The 23,654-nt window shown below is 40.9% G+C and overlaps 2 protein-coding genes and 1 pseudogene across 6 annotated transcripts; 1 reads left to right on the top strand and 2 right to left on the bottom strand.

Annotated features, from left to right (window-relative positions):
• Positions 1–1,669: 1,669 nt before the first annotated feature.
• Positions 1,670–5,807, bottom strand: LOC130137195 (zinc finger protein GIS3-like; annotated as a pseudogene).
• Positions 5,808–11,896: 6,089 nt separating this feature from the next.
• On the top strand, positions 11,897–15,382 carry LOC115681520 (protein CHAPERONE-LIKE PROTEIN OF POR1, chloroplastic). Its single transcript, XM_056307961.1, has 3 exons — positions 11,897–12,262; positions 14,597–14,957; positions 15,060–15,382. Exons 1-3 carry the CDS (start codon positions 11,897–11,899, stop codon positions 15,233–15,235), a joined length of 903 nt encoding a protein of 300 aa, XP_056163936.1. The 3' UTR covers positions 15,236–15,382.
• Positions 15,383–17,657: 2,275 nt separating this feature from the next.
• LOC115681488 (probable protein phosphatase 2C 60) lies at positions 17,658–22,088 on the bottom strand. Of its 5 annotated transcripts, none has more exons than XM_056309027.1 (5): positions 21,946–22,088; positions 20,404–20,817; positions 19,532–19,899; positions 18,731–18,967; positions 17,658–18,284 (listed from the first exon to the last, which is right to left on the bottom strand). In XM_056309027.1, exons 2-5 carry the CDS (start codon positions 20,720–20,722, stop codon positions 18,024–18,026), a joined length of 1,185 nt encoding a protein of 394 aa, XP_056165002.1. In that variant the 5' UTR covers positions 20,723–20,817; positions 21,946–22,088; the 3' UTR covers positions 17,658–18,023. The 5 variants fall into 5 exon arrangements, with proteins under 5 accessions (XP_056165002.1, XP_056165003.1, XP_056165000.1 ...); XM_056309028.1 differs by having other exon boundaries at positions 20,587–20,817; positions 21,745–22,083; XM_056309025.1 differs by having other exon boundaries at positions 21,626–22,078.
• Between the last annotated feature and the right edge of the window lie 1,566 nt (positions 22,089–23,654).

Genomic DNA, 23,654 nt, shown 5'->3' with positions numbered 1-23,654 from the left:
TCTTCCAGAAGGCAAGAAGTCCATCGGCATGAAATGGGTCTATAAGACCAAGTACAAGCCTAATGGTGATGTTGATCGGTTGAAGGCTTGTCTTGTAGTCAAGGGTTACAAACAAAAACCCGGGATTGACTATTTTGAGGTATTTGCTCCGGTTGCAAGAATGGATACTATTCGCATGATCTTTGCTTTGGCTGCTTAAAGACGTTGGAAAATACACCAAATGGATGTCAAGTTCACATTTCTCAATGGCGTACTTGAGGAGGAGGTGTATGTGGATCAACCCGAGGGGTATGTCAAGAAAGGACAAGAGGGTTTCGTCTACAAATTGAAGAAACCTCTTTACGATCTCAAGCAAGCACCGCGAGCATGGTATACCAGAATTGATTCTTATTTCATGAATCATGGTTTTAACCGATGTCCTTATGAGCATGCATTATATGTGAAGATTGGCTTGAACGGTGAGATGCTCATTGTTTGCCTATATGTTGATGATCTCATATTTACAGGAAATTATCCAGAGATGATTTCTGATTTCAGGGAGGCCATGACTTGTGAGTTTGAGATGGCGGACATGGGTCTCATGTATTATTTTCTCGGCCTTGAAGTTACACAATCGGAGGATGGTATTTTTATTTGTCAACAAAAGTATGCCAAGGATATTCTTGAGTGTTTTGAGATGGCTACTTGTAAACCAATTAGCACTCAAATGGAGGAAAGATTGAAGTTGATAAAAGATGGAAGTGGCTCCGAAGTCGATCCCACATATTTCAAGAGGCTAGTCGGGAGTCTACGATATTTGACTTCTACTCGGCCAGATCTTGTTTATAGTGTTGGGATGGTAAGCAGATTTATGGAAACTCCTAGACAATCACACTTGCAGGCGGTAAAAAGAATTCTACAGTACATTAAAGGTACTGTGGATGATGGTACATTCTACACTGTTTCTAATGATTTTCAGCTTATGGGATATACAGACAGTGATTGGGGAGGTGATATTGGAGAAAGGAAGAGTACTTTCGGTTATGTTTTCTCTTTAGGAAATGGAATTTTTTCTTGGTCCTCGAAGAAGCAACAGGTGGTTGCTTTGTCCAGTGCAGAAGCGGAATACATAGCAGCGGCTTATTGTGCTACTCAAGCAGTTTGGCTACGTTTGATGTTTGCTGAATTACATCATAAGCAGGAGCATCCGACGGTGATTAATTGTGATAATAGGTCAGCAATTGCCCTTGCAAAGAATTCGATCTTTCATGGAAGAAGCAAGCACATTGATATAAAGTATCATTTCATTCGAGATCTAGTAAAGTCCTAGGAGATTGTGTTACAGTTTTGCAAGTCGGAAGACCAAGCGGCTGACATGTTTACGAAGCCGTTGAAGACGGACTCCTTCCTTAAACTCAAGAGAATGATCGGCATGGTCAAGATGAGTTCGGTTTAAGGGAGGCTGTTGGAAATAAAAAAAGACTTTTCGTAATCCAAGCTCATATCGTGAATTGAATTCTTGCAATTATTATCTAGAGATTTGGAGTCTTGAAAATTGTTATCGAGGAAATTAATGTTTACTTATTGTTGCTTGTTTTCAAGATAGTTTTTAATTGTTCTAGTTATCTAAAGGGTCTATAAATATTATGTAATCCTTCAAAACATATTAGAATATCAATTCCAAATTTTATTATTCCAACACCCACCCTTCGTCGAAGCCGGGCCCGCCGTCCCCTCTTGAGAACCTGCTTAGCAAAGGCCCGTCAAACACCGCCCGGCCTGGCGGCGCCCCGGGCTCCGGCGCCTCGGGGCCCCCGTGCGGGGCCATCGCCGCCCCCGCCGGGGCCGGCGAAGACGCAGCCGTACGCGATGTGGATCGGGGCGGCGACCCTCGACACGTAGACCCACGGCGGCGGGGGCGCAGCGGCGTGGCGGCGAGGAGGTACGAGGGCGGGGGGAAGGCGGAGACGATGGGGTTGTGGGCATAGAGGGCGGCGTGGCGGGTGGCTTGCAGCTGGGCGCGCTTGAGCTGCTGGCGCTCCTTCTTGTCGCAATTCTGGTGGCCGCCCAGGGCCTGGGAGTTGGCGAATTCCCTGCAGCAGTACTGGCACTCGAACTTCCAGTCACTGGAGGAGGAGGACACGCCAGGGGATTCGTCAGACGGGGAAGGGCTTGTTTTGATGGACGCGGGGTCTAGTTCAGCCGGCTCAGGTTCTTCTTCTTCTTCGTCTTCTTCGGCGAAGTTGAAGCTGAAGAGCTTGAATCGCCTCCCACGAGCCGTCGCCTCCCACGAGCGAGGTCTATCTCCTCGTGCCGACGCTGATGCCGCCTTCGGCGAGTGACGCCCTAGCCTCCGCCTCCGCCCTAGCCTGCGATGCCTCCGACGAGCGAGGTTCGCCGCTGCCCACGAGCGACGTCCGTCGCCTCCCACGAGCGAGGTTTGCTACCTCTGACGAGCGAGGTCTGTCTCCTCGCGCCGACATCGACGCCGCCTCCGACGAGCAACGCCCTAGCCTCCGCCTCCGCCCTGCCCTCGACGCCGATGCCGACGACGCCTCCGACGAAGCCCGACGTCGACGCCAACGACGCCTACGACAAGCGAGGTCCACCATTGCCCACGAGCGACGTCCGTCACCTCCCACGAGCCGTCGCCTCCCACGAGGGTGCCTTTTTTAACCGCAACGGTCCCGTTTCCTCAACGGCAGTTACGGCACCATTAAGAATAACGATGCCTTTTTTAACCGCAACGGTCCCATTTCTTCTTATCAGTCTTAAATTACTGGAAAAAAGTCGCAAAACCAATTTTCAACCTCTATTATTATCCTTTAATCGGTGCGAGAATTCAAAGCTATTTTTTTATATAAAAAAAATGGGGTCTGTTTGTAGCAATTATGTTGCAAATACGCAGTGATGATTTATTTATAGACATGTTGCGGGATTGTGATTTATTTTACTTCTGGTGTTGCCAAATAAATTTAGGATTTATTGTATTACGTGCATCGTATAGGTACAACAAATTTAGGGACCTAAAATGTCGATTTTCAAATATCATAGGTTCTCTACAAAATTAACCAAAATTTAATACGGTGTAACTGTGGACACAATTTTCCCCATATTGAAAATCTAAAATAACCCGTAATTTTCTTTAGCCTCACTAGCAAAAAGTCCTAAGTCCATGCAATTTTAGACGGTCAATATTGGTCCAAAATTAAAAAATTAATATCACGTAGTCAAACGTTAGAAATTTACATATTGTAAATAAAGATATTCACATTTTATAAAGTTTTGCACTTATACCATAAAATTGGAAATTCTTCGTATACTGTCATAACCGTAATATTAAAAAAATTTCATTGTTGCACTTTGTTACAATAAAACTTTGTCAAATGTCGTCACAAAATACTCGAAAGTTTTGAAAATGTTGAAATATCAAATACTACAGCGTACAATCGGTCCATTTATGACATCTTGAAGGGTACAAATGGTTCGTTTTTTACTTTCTTTAAATTTTACGACATTATCTCTTTGACTTTTATTTATCACCAAAATATTTGGAAAATTTCAAAAATATTCAACGTCAAATACTGAATTGTACAACTGATTTATTTTTAGAACTTAGAGAAAACGTCTAAGTAATAAGTCTTTACTATAAATAGAAAATTTTTTATCCCAAACGAGTATCTTGTTATTAGTAGTAGTAGTATTTCACATTTTCTTGACATTGTTTCTCAAATTGCGTTTGAAATTAAAGGACAATGTTGCAGGAACTTTGGACGAGTGGACCCACCTATGTATGCTTGCAATGTCCAAGCCACGCATGCAAAATTGCTGAGACATTTACATTCTTTGTCGAAATCGGAAAGTTTTTAGAGATCTTGTTTGGCAGTTATATTAAGGGTATATCAAATGAGATGTTCATCGATTACGAGGGTCATTAAGAGCATATCGCGTCTTTAAATTTTGAAAATAAAATATATTAACTTGTTAGTTAGATTGACTACAATAATTAATTAACGATAGTTTCTTTTTCTTTTATTTAGCCAATAAGTGATTTATCAAACACTTTACATCGAAATTCAAACTCATTAGCAGAAAACTCAATTTTTCAGATGAAATGTGTAAATTGATTTATAATTAGACGATACGTATATTTTCCGTATTTAGTTTTAAAAAATGATCAATTATAACATGTTACACATACTCATTACATAGGACTCGAGTGTTGAGAGTGCCGAATAATAATCATCATTTTCAAGTTTATTTGAAGAAGCAAATCATCACTTCCAAGTCTTGGTAATTTGTCTACGGCAATATTCATGGATATACTATCGTTGAACAATCCTTGTTGCATGGCCGAATGTGAAATCAAACTTTTAATTTTAGTTTGAAAATTGACAAAGAGAACAATGGCAAGTTTTTTTATTTTCCAATTTGATAAAGATATTTAAAAACAAAATCAGTCTTAAGGATCGCTTATCAACTCTAATACCTTTAAACCAAAAAAAAAATCCCTAATACCAAAAAAAAAGAAGATATAATAATAAGAAGAACTTACCTACCAAATCTCCACCTCAATGAAAACATGAAATGAAAATTTGTGGACTATATTTTCACCCTTTTATTATTGCCACTCATTGACTATATAAGAATTTGGGAAAATAACACAAATGGTCCACGAATTTTGGCTCAATATGAATTTTACTCTCCGAATTTTTAATTTGTTCGATTTAGTTCTCAAATTTTAATCCAACATGTAATGTCGTTCCTAAACTTTTAATTTGTTCAATTGAATCCTTGAATTTTTTTTGTATATCTTCAATTTATTCCTCGTACAACACTGAGCATTTTCATATAGTCCAAGGGACTAAATTCAACTTGTGTCAAAAGTTAAAGATCACATTGAACAAATTAAAAGTTCAGAGATGACATTACACATTAGGCCAAAGTTCAAAGACCACATTAAATAAATTAAAATTTTAGCTATTACATTGCACATTGGACCAAAATTTAGGAACTATTTGTGTCATTAACGCTAAGAATTTCGATTTAAGGAATTGCTATAGCGAAGCTAATTGCCAGACTCACATATAGAAGTTGATTACCATGCAAACTTATGTGATTTTTTTGTCCTCGTTTTCTTATTCTCTCTTTATTTTCTTTACTTTCCCATGGGTGCATTTATGATTGAAGTTTCTCATTTTTTTTTCCTTTGTTCTCTTAATGCGATTATGTTTACTTTCTGATTGTCTACCTCGTAATAGGGGATAGGTTATGATAAAATTGTATAATATTTACGATTGCTTTTAGCTCCCTTTAATGATAGCTATGTGTATAATTTACCTTATAACGTGAAAAACATTTCTGTCATATTAACAAGAGGTTAGCATTTCTCTTTTTCATCACTCAGTAATGCTATTTGATTTTACCATGAAATTCATCCATCCATTCAGTTTCTAAGTACCCAAAGATAACCTTGCATACCCGTGAGAACTAGTAGGATGAGGAGTAAAAGAGCTGGCAATTTCCTACACAATTTAACACGTTTATACGTGATTATATATGACAAATTCGAGAGTGACACGAATTGACACAAACTTAATATACATAGGTTTTATATCATAATTAACAAAGTATGTGTTTTCTAATGACGCAATAGCAAAACCCCGTTATAACACGCTGTCGAGACGTCTTCTTCACGCCTTTACCTTCAAGCTCGTCCGCGGGTTCCTTCGCCGAGAGTTTGCCACGTCAGACAAGCTCTCGCCAAGGCCCCAGCCACTCCAACGTCGGGCATCACGTCGCCTCTGACGGCCCGCCACTCCAACCATTACCGGATTATTTCCGGCGACATGAAGAAACAAATGCCATCCCAGCAAAGCAATCACACACATGCGTATTAAAGCGAGGTAAAGGACTGACCGTGGCGGCCTCTAACCGCGGCCACACCTCCAGAGAGGGGAAATGGATTTTCCAGAGAGGACACGTTCGTCCATAGCCGATCCCATAACAACATTCTCAGTCGGCCCAAGTCCAGATTTTCGGCAACATCCCGAACCCATTTAGCATGTTTAGCCGTACCCAGCTGAGCACAAGCCGAGATAACACTGGACAATCTAATCTCATCCGTCTCAACTCTAACATCCTGCATTCTCTTGAAAAAACTGCAATGCCTCCCTCGGTTTGACATTCTGTGCAAACCCAGTAACCATTGCAGTCCAAGCCACCATATCCTTCACCGGTAACCCATCAAACAAATCGCCAGCGGACGCCCTATCGCCGGTCTTCGTGTATGCCACTATCAACGTCATCCAGGAAATAACATCTCTGTGCAGCATTTCGTCAAGCTCCTTACGCCCACTACCCAAATCGCCGTAAACGTGAAAGACACGGGGTCAACGCCCTCCTTCCTCATGCTCGTATACAACCCGATGAACTCCCCGAACGGCCCCTGAACCAAGTACCCACGAATGAGGGCGGTGTAGAGAAACGGGGTTCGGGCACTCGACCTGCCGGAAGACGAGGCGCGGGTACGAGTCCCACGGGGACGCCGAGCTCGGGAGGACGTAGCAGCACTAGTCGAGGCCCTGGCGGTAGAGATGGGCGTGGACCTGCTTGACCCGGGGGAGACCGTGGCAGCCATCGAGGAGCGAGAGACGAGGCGGGACTCGAGCTGCTCTCTGTCCTCGAAGAAAAAGGGAAGGAGTTCCCACACGGCCGGCGGAGGTCTCCGTGCGCGGCGTACGGAGAGAGCTACCTGGGAATGTACTGGAGGGATGAATACAAAATTTGTATGCTCTGTCGCCCAGCTCGTTACGTCCTTTTGTCCCAGCCGTTATTCCCCATTTTTGTCCCTTCTCTCCCTTTGTCTGTTCTGTCCTTTTTGTCTTCTCTGCCCCCTTTGTCCCGCTCACAAACGACGCTAGAGAAGTGAGGGGTGAGAGGAGAGGAATGAGTGACAGGCCAAGGCTGGGCTTGTTGAGTCCTCAAGCTGCTTCATGGGCCTTTAAATTGAAATGTCTAAAATAGAAGTCCAGAGTCATGAGTTTATGGGCTTTGAAAACTGCGGTAGTGGTATGGGCTGGGCCCAAACGAAAATAAAAAGGAAGGAAAAAATAAAAGAGCCAAGTTCAAACGGGCCGGTTCTAATTAGAGGTGCCAATTGTATTGAATTCACAAGACAATTGGAAGACAAGCTTCTTAGCCAAATGCATGAATTTAGGTTAGAGTCCAACTCAATTGTATTAAACTTCGTGTTCGATTTACCACTAGAATGTCGACTCATATATAGTATGCCTTTGTTGGGATTGCGCTTCTCTAAAATGCATGAATAAGTACACGTGATAAATTTTATTCCAAACTGATATGGATTTCTACGTGGACTTACCAAGTCAATTAAATTATTATCATGTGTCATCTAGCTCAGTAATTTTACGGTAAAATTTGACGGAAGCTATTATAGGGTAAATATATCACGAGTGTACATATTTGGAATTTTGTGGATCCAAAAATTAGTTTGGGGTAAATTTATCACAGGTGTATCGGTTTGAGATTTTTTTGTGGTATCAATTTTTTTTCTAAAATTTTCAAGCGACGAAGATGGCGATGGGAAAGGGACCGGGATAATGGCAAGAAGAAATAGATTTTTCTATCCTTTTCTTTAAAAAAATTGTAGCGATGATGATGTTGACGGGAAAGAGACAAAAATAATGCAAAGAAGAAGAAGAAGCAATTATTCTTTTTTTTTTTTCCTTTTTACTTTTCATATATGTAAGTTTTTTTTATGTGGCACTTGGTGGGCGCTACATCAGCGCCACGTGTCTAAAGAAAAATGAAAATAGCCACATTAGCATTTTTCATTAGTCAAGTTGATGGAGTTAATATAATGACTTAATTGCACCAATTTGAAATTTTAGGACTCAATTGTATATTTTAAAATTTTTATGACTTAATTGAACTTTCGTGACAAGTTTTATAACTTCTGATCCAATTATCTCAAAATATACTAGAGAGAAAGAGAAAGTCAGATATTTTCTAGGAATAGACAGACTCCATATTTCAAAAAAGCGGTATATTTATTTTCCAATCAGTGTTTAAGAAGCATTGTTACCCCAAATATATTCATTGTGATCTTCGAGGGTATCCCCCCAATGGTGTGGCACTCTTTCCGACAAACAAATCCTCAAGAAGAGAAGTAGCTCTTTTTTTTTTTCGTCGAAAGCAACTATATTCAACATACATGGTTTTGTTATGATCAGTCTAAAAGGCCAATTCCAATTAGATTTTACCTTGACGTCATAAGAGAAAAACTCTGCCCGTTGCAATGGGGGACTTCAACTTCATCAAGGATCAAAGAGATAGTAAGGAACGGCAAAACAAGAAAGACATCACTCCGAGGTAAGATTTCAAAACAATGCTAGCGACCCTCAACCCGAGAAACATAAATCTTGTAGTGCCTTCACATGGACCAAATAGGAAGGAAAGAACAAGTGGAGCTTATTGATCCCATGCTAGTTAGTGACAAATTTCTTTTGCAAAACCGTGCAATCATAAATTGCTCTCAAACAGTAATCGGGACTATAAACCAATTGAAGTCTAATGCTACTCCCAATCACAAATCATACTAAAGTTGCTTTACAATGGACTTCGTAAATGTTGCTCATCAAACACTCATCCTTAAGCACCGTCATATGGTTTTATTGATAAAATTCATTCACTTTACAAAAAATAAGGCACATGTAATATGTATTCATCACCCCTCCTTTGATCAATTCCATCAACTCTTAGGGAGCTTAGAGTCCAACTCAATTGTATTGAGTTCACAAGACAATTGGAAGACAAGCTTCTTAGCTAAATGAACGAATTTAGCTTGGAGTCGTCCGACTCAATTGTATTAAACTTCATGTTCGATTTACCACTAGAATGTTGACTCATATAGTGTACCTTTGTTGGGATTATGCTTCTCTAAAATGCATGAATTTGAAGTAGCTTGACTCAACAGCTTTTGACGTGTAAAGTTATCACATAGAATATATGCATCGAGTCGAGATGGTGTTTGGCATCAAGCTCGAGTCACTCTCATTTGCCATTAAAATTATTATGCGCCGCACGAATAAGTCAAAAGTGTCATCTGTCTCTTTGTTTAATTTCCAAAAAATATCTTTGTATTCACACAATGCCCACTCGTTGATAACCATCGACTTTTTTTGTATTTAATGCATAACCCACCTAATAGTCCTTCCCTCATTTGGTTTCTTAGATTATAAATATATGTTTGATGTGAGTTTTTGGAAGAGTATTAAATCGTTTCTCTTTCTAGATTAGAATTTGTAATTGTTAGAGAAAAAATTAAAAATAATATTACATCCAATTAAAGTTTTAATCTTATTATTAATTTATGATGTTGCATAATAAATGAAAAATAATTGCGCTCTAAATAGTCATCCTCAAATCTGACTTGATCATATTTTCCCGAAAATGCATTTTAGATCGCCATATTAGAACTTATGAATTTGTAGTTGATGTGGGAGCATCCGACTTAATTCAATCGACAAATTCAGCACAATCGATGTCTATTCAAACCAAGGCAGACTTTGATCATGACTTGCTTCGATGGGTGGAGGATGGAGTTATTGATAAAAAGATTATCAACCAGCTTATCGATTAAGGAGTTGTCGATTCTTCCTTTGCCAGTCAATTATTAAGTTATCACTTCATCATATTATTTGCCGATTTCAAAGCTAATCAACAATATATCGATGAGAGACTATTCTAAACAGTTTCCTTGGATATTTGTTGATCTCCTAATATGGTTATTTTTTTGGTCAAGGCCGGTGGACGAATTTTTGGAATATGAACTGCAAGGCTGAAGAATCAAGATTTCAAGTTTCGATGTCTTTATTGCATTTTGTAGTTCCTATGTGATTTTAATGCATTTTCTAATTCCTAGAACTTTAATTGTTTTCTAGTTCCTATGTCTTTAATATTTGGGAAGTCCCCATGTCTCTTTAATGTTTGTTTATTTTTGTCCCTCTATAAATAGAAATGAGTTCTCCATTGTAGTGCAGATTACTGATGAGTGCACCATTTATCCCAGTTTTTTATCCTTTGCTCGTGGCTTGTGTCTTTATGCTTTGGTAGTGAACCTCTCATATCCTTTGTCCTAATACACATCATTCTATTATCACTTAACACCCCTTTTCGTACACTTTACCCGCAAAAATCTCTAATTCCGGAATCACTACGAACGCATCAGTAGTTGATGTTGATACATAATTGATAACAATGACAATGATCATCATGCAAACCTATTTTTATTGTAAATTATGAATAAAAATATATGTATTCACTGAGAAATTAAAGGGATCATATGCTAGTCATGATCGTGATCATGATGCAAATTATGACTAAACATATATGTATTCACCCAAAAATTACAGGGATCATATGCACTCTAAGTTTGATATGATCTTAAGACTCGCGAATGGAAAGCATCCAATTTAGGATGTGGCCGCCGCCGCTGAGGCTGGCATTTGTGAGGCGCTCTCGAGAAACCTGATGGTGCATGGTGTCGGCCCACCGGAGCTAACAAGGTGACCAAGAGTTTCGCTGCACCGGTTGTGGCTAGATATCCTCTTTCCTTTTATCTCTAATATTTTTTTCTCGTTTGAATCTATAACCATTTAACTCCATTTTTTAAAAATTTTTTTGCTCATAAAAAAGTGTTAAATTTTTAATTTTGGACCAAAAAAAAAAAAACCGGTTGCCAATTTTGTCCCTCAAGTAAAAACATGGGCCTTTCTTTAAAAAACATTCGACAAAGCAAGGCTATTTTTGTCCTCATATTTGAGTAGGTGATTTTTTATTTTCTTATATTTGCAGCTCTTCCGACTATAAACTAAGAGCAACCAAATGAAAAAACGAGGAAGGGTTAATACCACGAAAAACCCCAAACTAGTACATCTATAATAATTTTACCTCGAACTATTTTTTTACCACAAAAAACCACAAATTGATATACCTGTGACAAATTTATCCCGAACTATTTTTTTGACCACCAAAAATCCCAAACGGTACACTTGTGACAATTTTACCTGGAACTATTTTTTTGACCACCAAAAACCCCACACTGGTATACCTATGACAATTTTACCCCCGAACTATTTTTTTGACCACTAAAAATTCCAAACTGGTACATTTGAGACAAATTTACCCTCCGTTAGTGTCCTTTAATTGGATTAATATAACGAAAAACCACAAATTGGTAAACTTGTGACAAACAGAGGGGTAAAACCCAAAACCGGTACACCTGTCAATTACCAACGTGTCATTAAACTTAGCAATTTGACAGTAAAATGTAACAGAAATTAACGGAGGGTAAATTTGTCACATGTGTACCAGTTTGGGGTTTTTGGTGGTCAATAAATTAATTCGGGGGTAAAATTATCACATGTGTACCAGTTTGGGGTTTTTGGTGGTCAATAAATTAATTCGGGGATAAAATTATCATATATGTACCAGTTTGGGGCTTTTTGTGGTTAAAAAATGGTTTTGAGTAAATTTGTCATAAATATATTAATTTAGAGTTTTTCGTGATAATAAAAAAAAAACAAAAAAAAACGCAACCGATGGCCAGAAACAGCAAATTCCGACCACAAAAAATTGAAACCGCCCCCACTAAAAAATCTGCCACGGCCCGCCACTAGTCACATCCACCCTCGATCGCCGCCTCCGTCCCCGAAATTCTCCGTCGATCCGACGGCCCTCGCGCCGGGCCTCACCGTACACCCCACCCGCATCCGATCGCTCCCACCCCCATTTCCAATCCACCCCACACACACACAAAAAAACACGACCTTTCACTTCACTCGAAGCGAGAACACTCCACGCAACAACAAGAATCAATCCGAAGAAGAAGGAAATGGCCGCCACCGCCCTCTCCGTCCGGCCGAACCGGCTCCCCCCCGGTTCGCCGCTCCCCGCGGCGCCGGCCCGCCTCCCCGCGCCCCCTCCGCCCCACCGGCGGCCGCGCCGACCCGTGGGGGCCGGCGGCGTCGGCGGCTCCCCCGCAGCCCCGCCGCCGCGGCGGAGGCGGAGGGGGAGGGCCGGGGGCCTGCTGGCGGCGCGGGCCGGCTCGCGGGCCGACGACTCGGCCCCGTTCGAGATGTCGGTGGAGAGCGCGCTGAAGCTGCTCGGCGTGCCGGACACGGCGTCGTTCGACGAGATCCTCCGGGCGAAGAACTCGATCGTCGCCTCGTGCAAGGACGACAAGGAGGCCGTCGCGCAGGTGAGGGTGTTTGCTCCCCGCGCCCCCCCCCCCCCCCCAAAATTGCGCTGCTTCCCCTTTTCGTTTTGATGCGTGTCGAGGCAGAATACGGCGGGGGGGAACTTTACGTTAGCGACGTGTCATGGCCGTGATTCTCGCGTTCTTTGTCTTCTTCTTGGAACTAATTTAGTTCTGGAAATGGGTTTTCTGCTAATTGTGAAGTTGAGATAGCATGATTACTGAGCTGTAGTACGCATAGGGGATAGAGCTTCGTCATGAAATTGTTGCCAATTGTTGGAATTGCCACATCGAATATGTTGGATCCCGCGACCGCCGCAAACTCGGCTCTGCAGTAATTCTCGTGGCGAAATATCCCCATTGGGTCGTTCTCTCTGCCAAGTATGGATTGAGTGACCTGCTCTTTCTTGATGCATCGGGAACTTGTTCCCCGTATGATTCTGTAAATGAGCATGGTGTTCTTGTGTGTTTTTTCGATTATGATGTGAATACCATTGTTCGAACCTTTGATTTTCCTGACTTGATGAATTTTGCTGAGAAGGTCGAAGACAACAAAAGGTACTTGACTGAAGTGAGGGGTTAACTACTTATCTGGGATTGGCAGGTGCATAAAAATGTATTGCGAGGATTATTTTATGTGCGACTGCTTTCGCTCAAATGAGTGAATAGAATTGACATTGGACGGGCGGTTTATGTGCTCTGTTGCCACATGTGATTGCTTCGGATGATTGATGGGTGATGGGCCGAGATGATAGTCTAGTCATTCCTGCTTGTCTCCTACTGTGAGGTCCTTTTTTTTCTTTTTTCCTTTGGGATCTTTCCTTTTTGGATGCAAACACTTTCGAGAAAGCATTAGGAGGCATAGTTTCTTCGTGGATTCATTTTTAGTGCAGTGTCCTGATAGGGACTTCGTATACACGTTTCTAGTGCTCCTTCTCTTTCCTTCACTTTTGAATTTGTTGCATTTGCTGCCACATTTTTTTATCCTCCTGATCTATGGATGATTCGAGGAGAATGTGGATGTGAAGATTTTTATTTCTGTCCAAAAAGGAGGGAAAAATGCAGTAGTCATTGTGTGCTTACCGCCTTATATATGGCCTTCTGCCTCTTTGGATGGGCCGCAAGCAAGTGGTCATGGTCTCGCTCATTTTTTATTTATTTTAAACATAGAGCATTATATTGGTGATGCATGCATTTTGTCTAAATCTTTCATTCTCTTTATAGTACAGATGTATGGTGTCCATTTATTTGGGTGTACACTTAAGTGCATATTATGATATAGATATTCATATTCCTGGATACACAATACATGCCTACATAAGCTGGGGAATTGCCTCAAAAGTGGTTTGTCTAGTGGCGTGCCCTGACACTTGGAAAAAATAGCTGGGGTTGCCTCGTGACAATATATTTGGTAGAGAAATTGCTATTGATATTTTTAAATTTGTGGTCAATGTTGTTGGTCAGTTTAATTTCTATTATAAAACTACTAAAAGATCTCTTACTTTGTCATGTTAGATGTTACCCCATGAGTGGCCCCAAGCAAATGCTTCAAAGTGAAATTCGACCCTAATTATGAATTGAATAAGCTTATTTCTTGCATTCTAGTTTCGGAATAAGTGGTCTATGTCTTTCTGGTCTCGTGACAGACACGACCATGATGTGGGTGACTATGTTTATCACGTCTGAACATCAACTGAAAATATTTATATAATGCAAGAGGACGTCGGCTTGATTGTGTTGCTTGTACTTTTTAATGATCTAAGAAAGCAGATATTGAATTTAATGAGTGATTTAAAAAGATAAAATCTCTTTCCTGAGAATATTTCAGGAAACCAAAGGTTACAAGTGTGGAAAAAAGAATGTAGTTCTTGATGAATATCATTCCCTAGGTGTTAAAATTTAGGAATGTATCATAATCTATCTGTTTCTCTTATTGTTCAGAAATTTTCCTTGGCCCAGTGATAAGCGATACCTATGATACATTATTTTTATATAATTGATAATCCAAAGTCTCAACCTTTAAATGGATCTTAAATATGATGTTGAAGTTGCACGTTGCTATGTTGTTCGTTCTTTTGGAAATTGTGCTAACCTAAAAATACTTTTGCCTAGTTCAAGATTTGCATGTTTTGTTATAGAGTATGTGTCTGTTTTTCTTATTGGCTTTCTCAGTTTTGGTTAATATTGAGATGATCTCATCATGTGTCCCAATCAACTGATTTCCTCTTCCAGCTAATGTACTTGTTGGATATTTCGTTGTTGCGAGTATTGAAAAAGATTAGATGGTGGATTTAGGCGGTAATTGATAGACATTTTTTGTGGATAAATTTTTTATAGGTCGAGGCTGCATATGATATGTTGCTCATGCAAAGTTTAACTCAGCGGAGAGCTGGAAAAGTTGTGAGCAGTAGCATTCGCTATGCTGATGTTAAACCAATTGGTACTCCTACCATGGGTTCGATGCCTCAATGGTTGCAAACTACTGTCAAGAATTCGCCCTTGTCCGTTGAAACACCATCGACTCGAGACTTGGGCCTACAAGTTGGTGTTTATGGTGCATTGATTGTTTTAACGTATGTCAATGGAGCTTCCACACTGTCTGTAGCACCTTATGCGGGTGCTGATGTTCCTGGGTTGATCCTTGCATCTAGCTTCGGAGCTTCCTTGTACTTTATGACCAGAAAGAATATCAAGCTAGGTAGGATTTTCTCTTAGAGATATAGCCCTCTCTTGATACGATCCAACCCCGTGTCATTCATGCGAAGCGAACGAGTTTCACTGGCCTTGTGTGCTTTTGCAGGTAAGGCCACTATAATAACCATAGGAGGGCTTGTGGCTGGAGCTGTCGTGGGTTCAGCAGTAGAGAGCTGGTTACAGGTGGACATTGTCCCTTTTCTTGGAATACATTCTCCTGCTGCCTTAATTAGCGAATTCATCCTATTCTCTCAGCTCTTTGCTTCCTTGTATCTTAGGTAGGGTTGGGAGATGATTGCTGCATTAAGTCGAACCTGAAACCTGTAACTATTCATTGCATGATCATGCCCGAGCTCCTTTAGGATGCATTTCATTGCACATTGTACAAAATCCACTATACAAAGAAGTGAAGCTTGACTTGCTTTTTCATTTTGTTCAGCAACGTAACAGACATCTACTACTAAAGACATTGTTACCTCTTGGCAGTTTTACCCCGTGTTAGAGAGCTTTTCCATCATAAGCTTTAGCAAAGTTGTTTCTGTTTATTATGTCTCGAAAAATTTCTAGAACTGGAGCATTTTGAATTGTGTCAAATCTGAACTTCCAGTAATGTTTTGCCCTAGTTTGACTGTGCGCGCATGCATAACTCTGGCAAGTTGTATCGCTGCGGGTATTATTTTGTAGTTTCTCCGCACAAACTGGCTGCTTTGGAGCAACTTGTTCGCCAATCTGTAATGCAGAAATTGAAAGAATGCTTTTGAGCGTTTCCTTCCAGGTTTAGGCCTTCTATAACAAATTAAGACTTTTGGTCTAACCTATATCGAGGATTTCTTCTTCAGTTTGATGCAGTCGAATGCATTTATTGGGCTTGCTTAACCTCAACCTTGGGACCCAACTCCTTTCTCCGTGTTTGCAAACAAGAAAGCTTTTTAAGTACCAATAACCAAGGTGATTTTGGACATCTTAGACATGCTCACTATTCAACAGCTTTTCTTGAGCGAGCATGGCGTAATCGTGAGTCTCAAGCATTGGTCATGCTTGTTGACCTTGGTCTAATAGCTGCTTCGGCCGGACCGCGTTTGCTCATGATATCATTGTCTCCATCGTCATGCAAGGAGATTCAAACCCAGGCTTGCTTGGGAGTACTTTTCTTCCCTCTTCCCTGGTACCTAACTCCTGTCTCTGTGTTTGCAAACGCGAAAGCTTTTAAGTACCAATAACCAAGGTGAATTTGGGCATCTTAGACATGCTCAAAATTCAACAGCTTTTCTTGAGCGAGCATGGCGTAATCGTGAGTCTCAAGCATTAGTCATGCTTGTTGATCTTGGTCCAATAGCTGCTTAGGCCAGACAGCCAGCGTTTACTCATGATTGTCGTTGTTTACATCATCGTGCAAGGAGAAATTCATTTCCAAAGCCATGACAAATTGAGTCGATGATTTTCACACCGAGTCTCGCCTGATTTAGTAGATAAGATGGTGTTTGGATCAATTACACATGGGGTGTAATGGAATTACTCCCACAGAAAGCTGATTCTTTGTGTTGGACCTGCTGCCAATTTGACCCCAACACCATTACATTTCTCGACTTCACAACGCATTTAGCAATACCAAAAGATAAATCCAGTAGCATCTCCCTTTTGTGATAAAACAGGTCGAACACTTACCACAAGGTCTGATGGGGGCAAAATTGTCTTGTGCATGTCCTCAGTGAGATAATAACATAGGGAAAGGAAATGAAGCAGACCTTGTTGTGAGTTTGATGCGGTGGACTGGAATTAGAATGGGAATGAGATGAGTAATTCGTTTCCTATGTCCCAGCATGTAAAAAAGAAACAACAACGATGTTTGATTCATGGCAATGGATATCGAAATACGAATGTGTTTCTAGGTCCCCGGTTTGAATCTCCGTATTACTCTCGGTTTGTCTACAGTATTGATTTGGCTTGTGCCAGATGTAGGTTACAGCCAGCTCGATTCCAACTGGCATTGCAAAGGGGGTGACGGCGACCGGCTCTCTCTCAAATGGGAATTGGTTATATCTCAAATCGAGTATTCTGTTGCAACTATGGAACTCCTACATTAATACCAAGAAGGTTGCCCAGAGTCTGGCTGCCCTTTTCCCACCCTATTAGAATAGAATAGAAGTCTGGAATCCCAATTCTTATGTCGACCCCATTTCCCCTCTACCCAAAAGGAGGCCATTAACACTAGCTTTTAAAAGTTGCAAGTTGGAAGGGGGAATCATTTCATTGATTATTCGTGAGACCCACCTGATTCAGCTGTCCAAATCAACATAGAATACGTAGTAGACCCGGCGCATGTAAGAAGAACATACATTTCATCCTTCTGCAAGATTGCCGACACAGTTCATTGTCCCGTTAGCAAGCGAAAGGGCCGTGCTGCGTCTGTACCAATCCGGCCAATTCAGTCCAGGGTGGCCTGAGCTATCATTGACCCATTAATTGGCCTGTTGCAGCATTGCCAGTTCGCTCTGCACAGCCCAATGGCTGGCCACAATAAACGAGGCCGTGTGATGTGTCTTCATTGCAAGTGCCTCTGAGGCAAGATGGACCGGTTTCAATCACTTCCCATCTCGGACATTGTTTCGTCCCAAGGAGCAACTGATGGTACGAGTTTCCCCAAGAGCCAAAAACTGCCTCAATAAAAAATGTGAAAAACCACTAAATGGGGTGAATGCCAATAGGAAAGGGAACACAAATTAGACATTTCTTGCTTTACATAAGTAATTCCATGTAGTGAATCATTTTCTCAGAGAAAAAAAATGCAAATATACAAACCTAAAAGGCGCACGAGAGCGAAAAAAAAGAAAAGGAAGTACATAGAGCAACTGTCCTAATACTAAATTAACATCGGAAGTTACTGGTCAACAGTTCCGCTCCCTTTTTTTTCCATCATCCCAGAAGCTAAAAGCATCCGTTCTACATTAAGAGACGTCGCTGTGTACACTAAAGAATCGACGGCTCGCCCCCTCTACTAAAGGAAGCTGCCGGGTATCCTATTCACATGTGTGAAAAATTGCAGCACGTAGAGAGATCGCAAGCAGCATCTTCAAGTGGTACCGTTTGTGGAGTACGGAGCCAACGTGTTGGGGCGCAAGTTGATTCCTCCCCCTCTGACGGATACATTGGGGGATTTTATCAAGCTTGCCCTGCTCACAAGGTTGGAGTCGAGAAAAACAACGATCACGGTAATGTCATCATGGAAATGGCGACGGACACCACGGTCAATCTTTTTCAAGTCCGAGTACCTCATTTCTCTCTTCTTGGCCGCTTCTTGCAGAGCAGCTTTAACAAGCCTCCTTGAAATGCCCTGCCGAAAAGAGATCTGTTAGCTTTCATCTTTTTGGCTAAATGGAAGATACTACTTGTTAACTTGCTTTCTGATAGATTTAGGTAGCTCTTAAGTAGCAGGTAGCTAGATCGGTCTTGGTTGTGTATTGTTTGTTCGTCCGTCAATTCTTTTCTTCTAATTCCTGGGAAAAAAACTTCCACAAGAAGCATTAAAAAAACTTGATCTATTGAGTGCAAAATCTTCTCAATGACCACAACACAAGTGCAAATGGGCATATAAAGTGAAGGCAACCGAGAAAAATTCCATGTCAAGTGTAAGATTCACTAAAATGCCCTAGCAGCATTCGGGTAAACTTTCTTTGAACAACGGGACCTAAATTAAACTTAGTCCATACAAAAGTTCATGTGCAGCCTCCTCTGTGCATTTTCCTGAATGTGTAAATAACGGTAATCAGATATACGTACATTGCGAGGATGATTTTGAACAATATCAACTGCTTCCTGGTTGCCAATGTGCTCCCATAGTCCATCAGATGCAAAAATAATGAATCGATCATGCGATTGCAATTGGTGCACTGAAATTGATGGTTCTGCACTCAATATTGGTCTTCTGAAAGGTTCACGAAGGCGAAACTTGGCATATAAAGGCTCTCTGTTAAATTCAGCCTTCTTCAAGTACACATCACCGAAAGATCGTGAGATCTGCAAACAAGCAGCACGGCAGTTATGTCTAAGTTTCCAGATCTGTCACCTTACGTACTTATATAGCACCAAAACAGTATAAAGAAACAAAATACATAGCACTACAGAAACGGGACTCTAGTAAGCATGTGTTTGTAGTAGATTTGCTTCATATTTAAGGCCAGGATGGGTTTATCAAGGCACCTCACTTCTAAGCCTGACAGGCAGGCAATTATAATCCAAGATTGAACTTGGTGCCATCTCAATACTTATGGACGTCCGCTAAAATTTGAGCACGAACTATTAAATCATAAAGTTCAAACCAGACAACATCTGTGACTAATTGAGCTAAAAATCTAGACAATCAACCAAAGCCCTTACAACATATAATTCATTTACTTTATGAAGCCATCTCATTGTGTGCACAATCAATCAATCTTTTGAAAAAGTGATGTAGAGCAAGATCCTGGCAACTTATACTAAAAAGAACCTCATGTGATCAATAAGGTTGAACAGCAAAGCAAGAATCTCGAGGATTTGAGAAAATAATTTTATCCATCATGTTCCATGCTGCAAAAACATTACCTGAATAAGGCCCTTAACACGCCATACGTTATGCTTTAAAACAACGATCTGTGGGTCATCAGGGTGCATCGAATGGAGTTCCTGTCTTATGGACTCTATACTAGCATTATGCTCTGTTGACAGCTGGATGGCTAAAACCTCCCCCGTTGCCTTGACAGCTCTCCCAAGAACAGCTCGTGAATCACCAAGGTTTGCAATGTAAAGTGTTCCACCAGAAATTATACCAGTAAGGCAGCAAGATCCAACTGCTGCAATCTGTGGTTTTGTTGGCCACAATTTGGTGACAATAGAAAGAAAACCCTCTTCAGTGGCTTGGTACGCCTTCCTTATCACGTCAACGGACAGAGATTGATGCTCTGATGTAGACACTGGAAGTTGTATTAAAATACAAATCAGTACCCAGTACTGGAAGGTCAATATGAAATATGCAGAAAATCACATGTTGAATTTACTCAGGTAGCCATTAGGGACATATTAATTTATCAATTGGAATATAAATATTTCACGAAACACTTATCTGAATTTTATAAGTTCAGCGAAGGAGACCAATTTTTATTGCTGCCAGATTTATGAGTATGAAACTTGAAAGATTTTACTTAGCATCTGAATGCACCAACAAGAGCCGAAGGGCAAAGAAGCTCTTGGCTGCAGATGCAAATGGCTGGACACAGCATTTAATGACCTTGTCATGCCTATTTTCTGGCCAATTAGGTCATGCATAGGAATCCTCTAGTCTTAACAGGCAACTGCTGAATAACCAACTACGGAGAACGATCAATCTATTGGCCTTTCTAAGCTCAGTGGTGTCCATATTGGAGAAATGAATAGCTAGAGACATCAAATGAAAAGTCGAGTAGAGTTGAAGGACATACTCTTGAGGTGTTGAAAGAGGTTATCAACAACATAGCGCGATGTCTCGGGTCCGCCGTGTCCGTCATATACACCGACAAAAGTACCATAAGGTCCGGACTCATGCAAGCTCAAACACCCCGACTCAATCTGGCTATGATCCTCTATCAAAGTATTGGCCTGGACAACGGCCATAGAGAACTCACCGACTAGGTGTTGCCCCAAGTCCTTGTACCACAACAGCCCATCTTGGCGGCCTCCAGAGTCTGAACCCGCATGAACATATCGGTCTGACCTCGGCCGGAAACAGGACCACAGAAAGTTCATCAACCCAGATAACATCCCTCATCTCACCCAACAACCTCCCCAGATTCTGCACATCTAGCAAGACTAGGTTCCTCTTATTTCCAAGTTCTGATCACGTCAATGGATTCACACTGCAAGAGTGACATAGCAACCATGTCATCATAGTCATAAACAAAAGGGAAAATACCAACAGCATACCTGACCTTTCATTATACCTCTGCTCTTGAAAATACCAAATACATACTTTTTAGAGAAAATAGAGGTTTGCTTAGAGGTATGTGAATGATATTTTGCAAAAATAGAGGTAACTGGTCCTTGAATCAAAAGTGAGGAGTGTTTATGATACTTCCCATAAGCAAAAGATTGGTGATTACGAAACAAGAACCCAGCACGGATCAATATAAATCAGGTGAAATCAAATTATACAGATTGATGCAGACCCTCTTTTGACACAATACTCTTAAACTCTCATAGCCATAATCTACTGGAACTTAAGATTCTACAACCCACCTCAACACAAGGCATATAAACTGCAAGTACACAACGAAGTCAGCAATGCATTCAAACTTGCAGGTCATTAATTAAGAAATTTTGGCTCGCGCCGTCAAAGAAAAGTCCAAGATTGGATGCTTTGCTTCCATTTCAGCTGCAGATTAAGCGAACACAGAAAAATATCACCACCGGCAATACACGCCTCATTTCCTCTGCTAAAGATGAAACCGCGACAACAGCAGCAGCTGGAGGCCGAAAAGGAGGAAAAAGGAATCAACTGAAACCCCACAGGAAGAAAAGAAGAAAAGAGGACAGATTTTGACAAAGAAGAAATGCAGAAAGTCAAAGTCGCATTTTCTAACAGGGGAGAGTTCGGTCAGCCTCTAGGAAATCCAGAAGGTCTTGACTCGTCACATAGGGGAAAAGGAAGAAAACAAGAGCACCCACCGGTTCAGAAATCTCCAAGAATGACTACTGATCACGTGTCATCTTCCCAGCTTCCTAGTTTTCCACGCAGTGCCCCCAAGAAAAGGGAAGAAAGATGAAAGCAAGAAAATCACACATACCCAGAATTCATCGGCCCATCAAAAGCCACTCGAGGGGAAGGGAAACGAAGGAGGAGATCATGGGGAGGCTAGATCTTGCAGATCCATCAAAACAAGTGAGAGAAAAATGGATATGGTTTCTTGGTATTTGCTCCTCCACAGAGAGATAGAGAGAGAGTTTAGTGAGGAAAGTATAAAAGAAGGGAAAGAAGAGAAACCCACTTTTCTGTGCTCAGAGAACAAGAGCAGCAAGCCCACAATAGAATTCAGAAAGACAAGAGAATGGAGAGAGAGAGAGAGAGAGAGGGGTAAGTAAGCAGAAAAGACAGCAGAGCAGAGGTCAAGCCATGGGCTCCACCTCCAACTATGGTGGTGGTGGGGAGGAGAGAGAGTGGCGGAGGAGGAGGAGGAGGAGGAGAGAGAAACCGCGGATAGATAAGAGTCAATGGCGTTATCTGGACTTCACCTCATGCTGTATACATTGTGAAAATGTTTCTACGGTCAAAAAGTCAAAAGGTTACTGTAGTGTTCTTCTCTGGGGAGATGTATCTATTTGGGCAGAGCTGGAGAAAAAAGACTTTGGAATTTGTCATGAATTTGATGATTTTCCGTAGTAAAATTCTATTCCACGGTACGATCCAGTAACACCGTCGTCCGGCTACTGACGTGAGTCAATACTCGAGTAGATTCTGTAATAAATCCTGCTTTACAGTACGATTCAATAACACTGTCGTTTTGATTCCGACGTGAGTCAATACTCGAGAGATAATTGGAACCGTAAAACTATTTTTAGTCTTCAGAATACAGGATAATATAGGATATGACAAGATGAAATAAAAAAAAAACCACCGGCTGTTTTTATTTATCTAACAACTTTTTTTGTAAGCCACCATGCATGGATTTTTTTTGTTGGTCGAACACCATATATAGAGTTGAATATGGACATCTTTTACCAAATAAAAGAATCACAAGTATACACAAAAAAGTATAGAAAAAGGGTTTGGCGGAGAAAATCAAATTGGGTCTCATTAATGAGTTGGCATACTTTATAAAGAGCCTTTGGATGATCAAAACAGTGATAATTGATAATACGACAAAAAAATGCATTTATTGATAACTGCGAATGTTTCTTAATTGCATGCTTAATATGTGTCATGAGCAGTAATAGTGTGATAAGATGAAATAAATAAATATCCCTCGAACGTTTTTAACTCCCCGTCATTTGTTTGGGAAACTACTGAATATAAAATGAGATAAGTGCACTAGGAGTCTTAAAACTTATCACGAAAGTGCAGTTGAATCCTAAAATTTTCAAAAAGTGCAGTCAAGTCCTAAAATTTATCAAACTAGTATAATCGAATCCTTTCGTTAACACTGTCAATTTGTCTAACGAAAATGCTGACGTGACATTTTTGAAATAATTTCTCTCTTATGTGGTATTTTATCATTATTTTTTCTTTAAATCTTATTAAAATTAAATTAAAAAAATTAAAACAAGCTAAAATTTTATTTACAAAAACAACAATGAAAAAAGAAAAGAAAAAGAAGGGGAGGCCTTGTCGGTAGGGTGCTGCCGCCGCCGCCCATCACCGGCCCCAAGCAAGGGCCAGCGAGGCTCGCCCAGATATGGGTGATTACAGCCCTCACTTGGGATCGGCATTGCCCAGATCTAGGCGAGCCCCAGGCGAGGGCCAGTGTTTGAGCGAGCCTTGCCGGCCCTTGCTTGGGCTAGTGGTGGCAGCGCCTTGCCGGGAGGCCTCCCCTTCTTTTTTTTATTGTTGTTTTTTAAAAAACTTTAGATTTTTTTTAGTTTTTTTAATTTAATTTAAATAAGATTTGAAGAAAAATAATAAAAAATGCCACATATGAGAAAGAAATTAATTTTAAAATGACACATTAGCATTTTTTGATAGACAAATTGACAGTGTTAA

This window comes from Syzygium oleosum, unplaced genomic scaffold (assembly GCF_021117445.2).
Source record: "Syzygium oleosum isolate NSW1041296 unplaced genomic scaffold, Sole_v2.1 Sole_v2.02, whole genome shotgun sequence".
Classification (NCBI taxonomy): Eukaryota; Viridiplantae; Streptophyta; class Magnoliopsida; order Myrtales; family Myrtaceae; genus Syzygium; species Syzygium oleosum.
The sequence above is the reverse complement of the archived record's forward strand: the minus strand, read 5'-3'. Positions and strand labels throughout refer to the sequence as shown.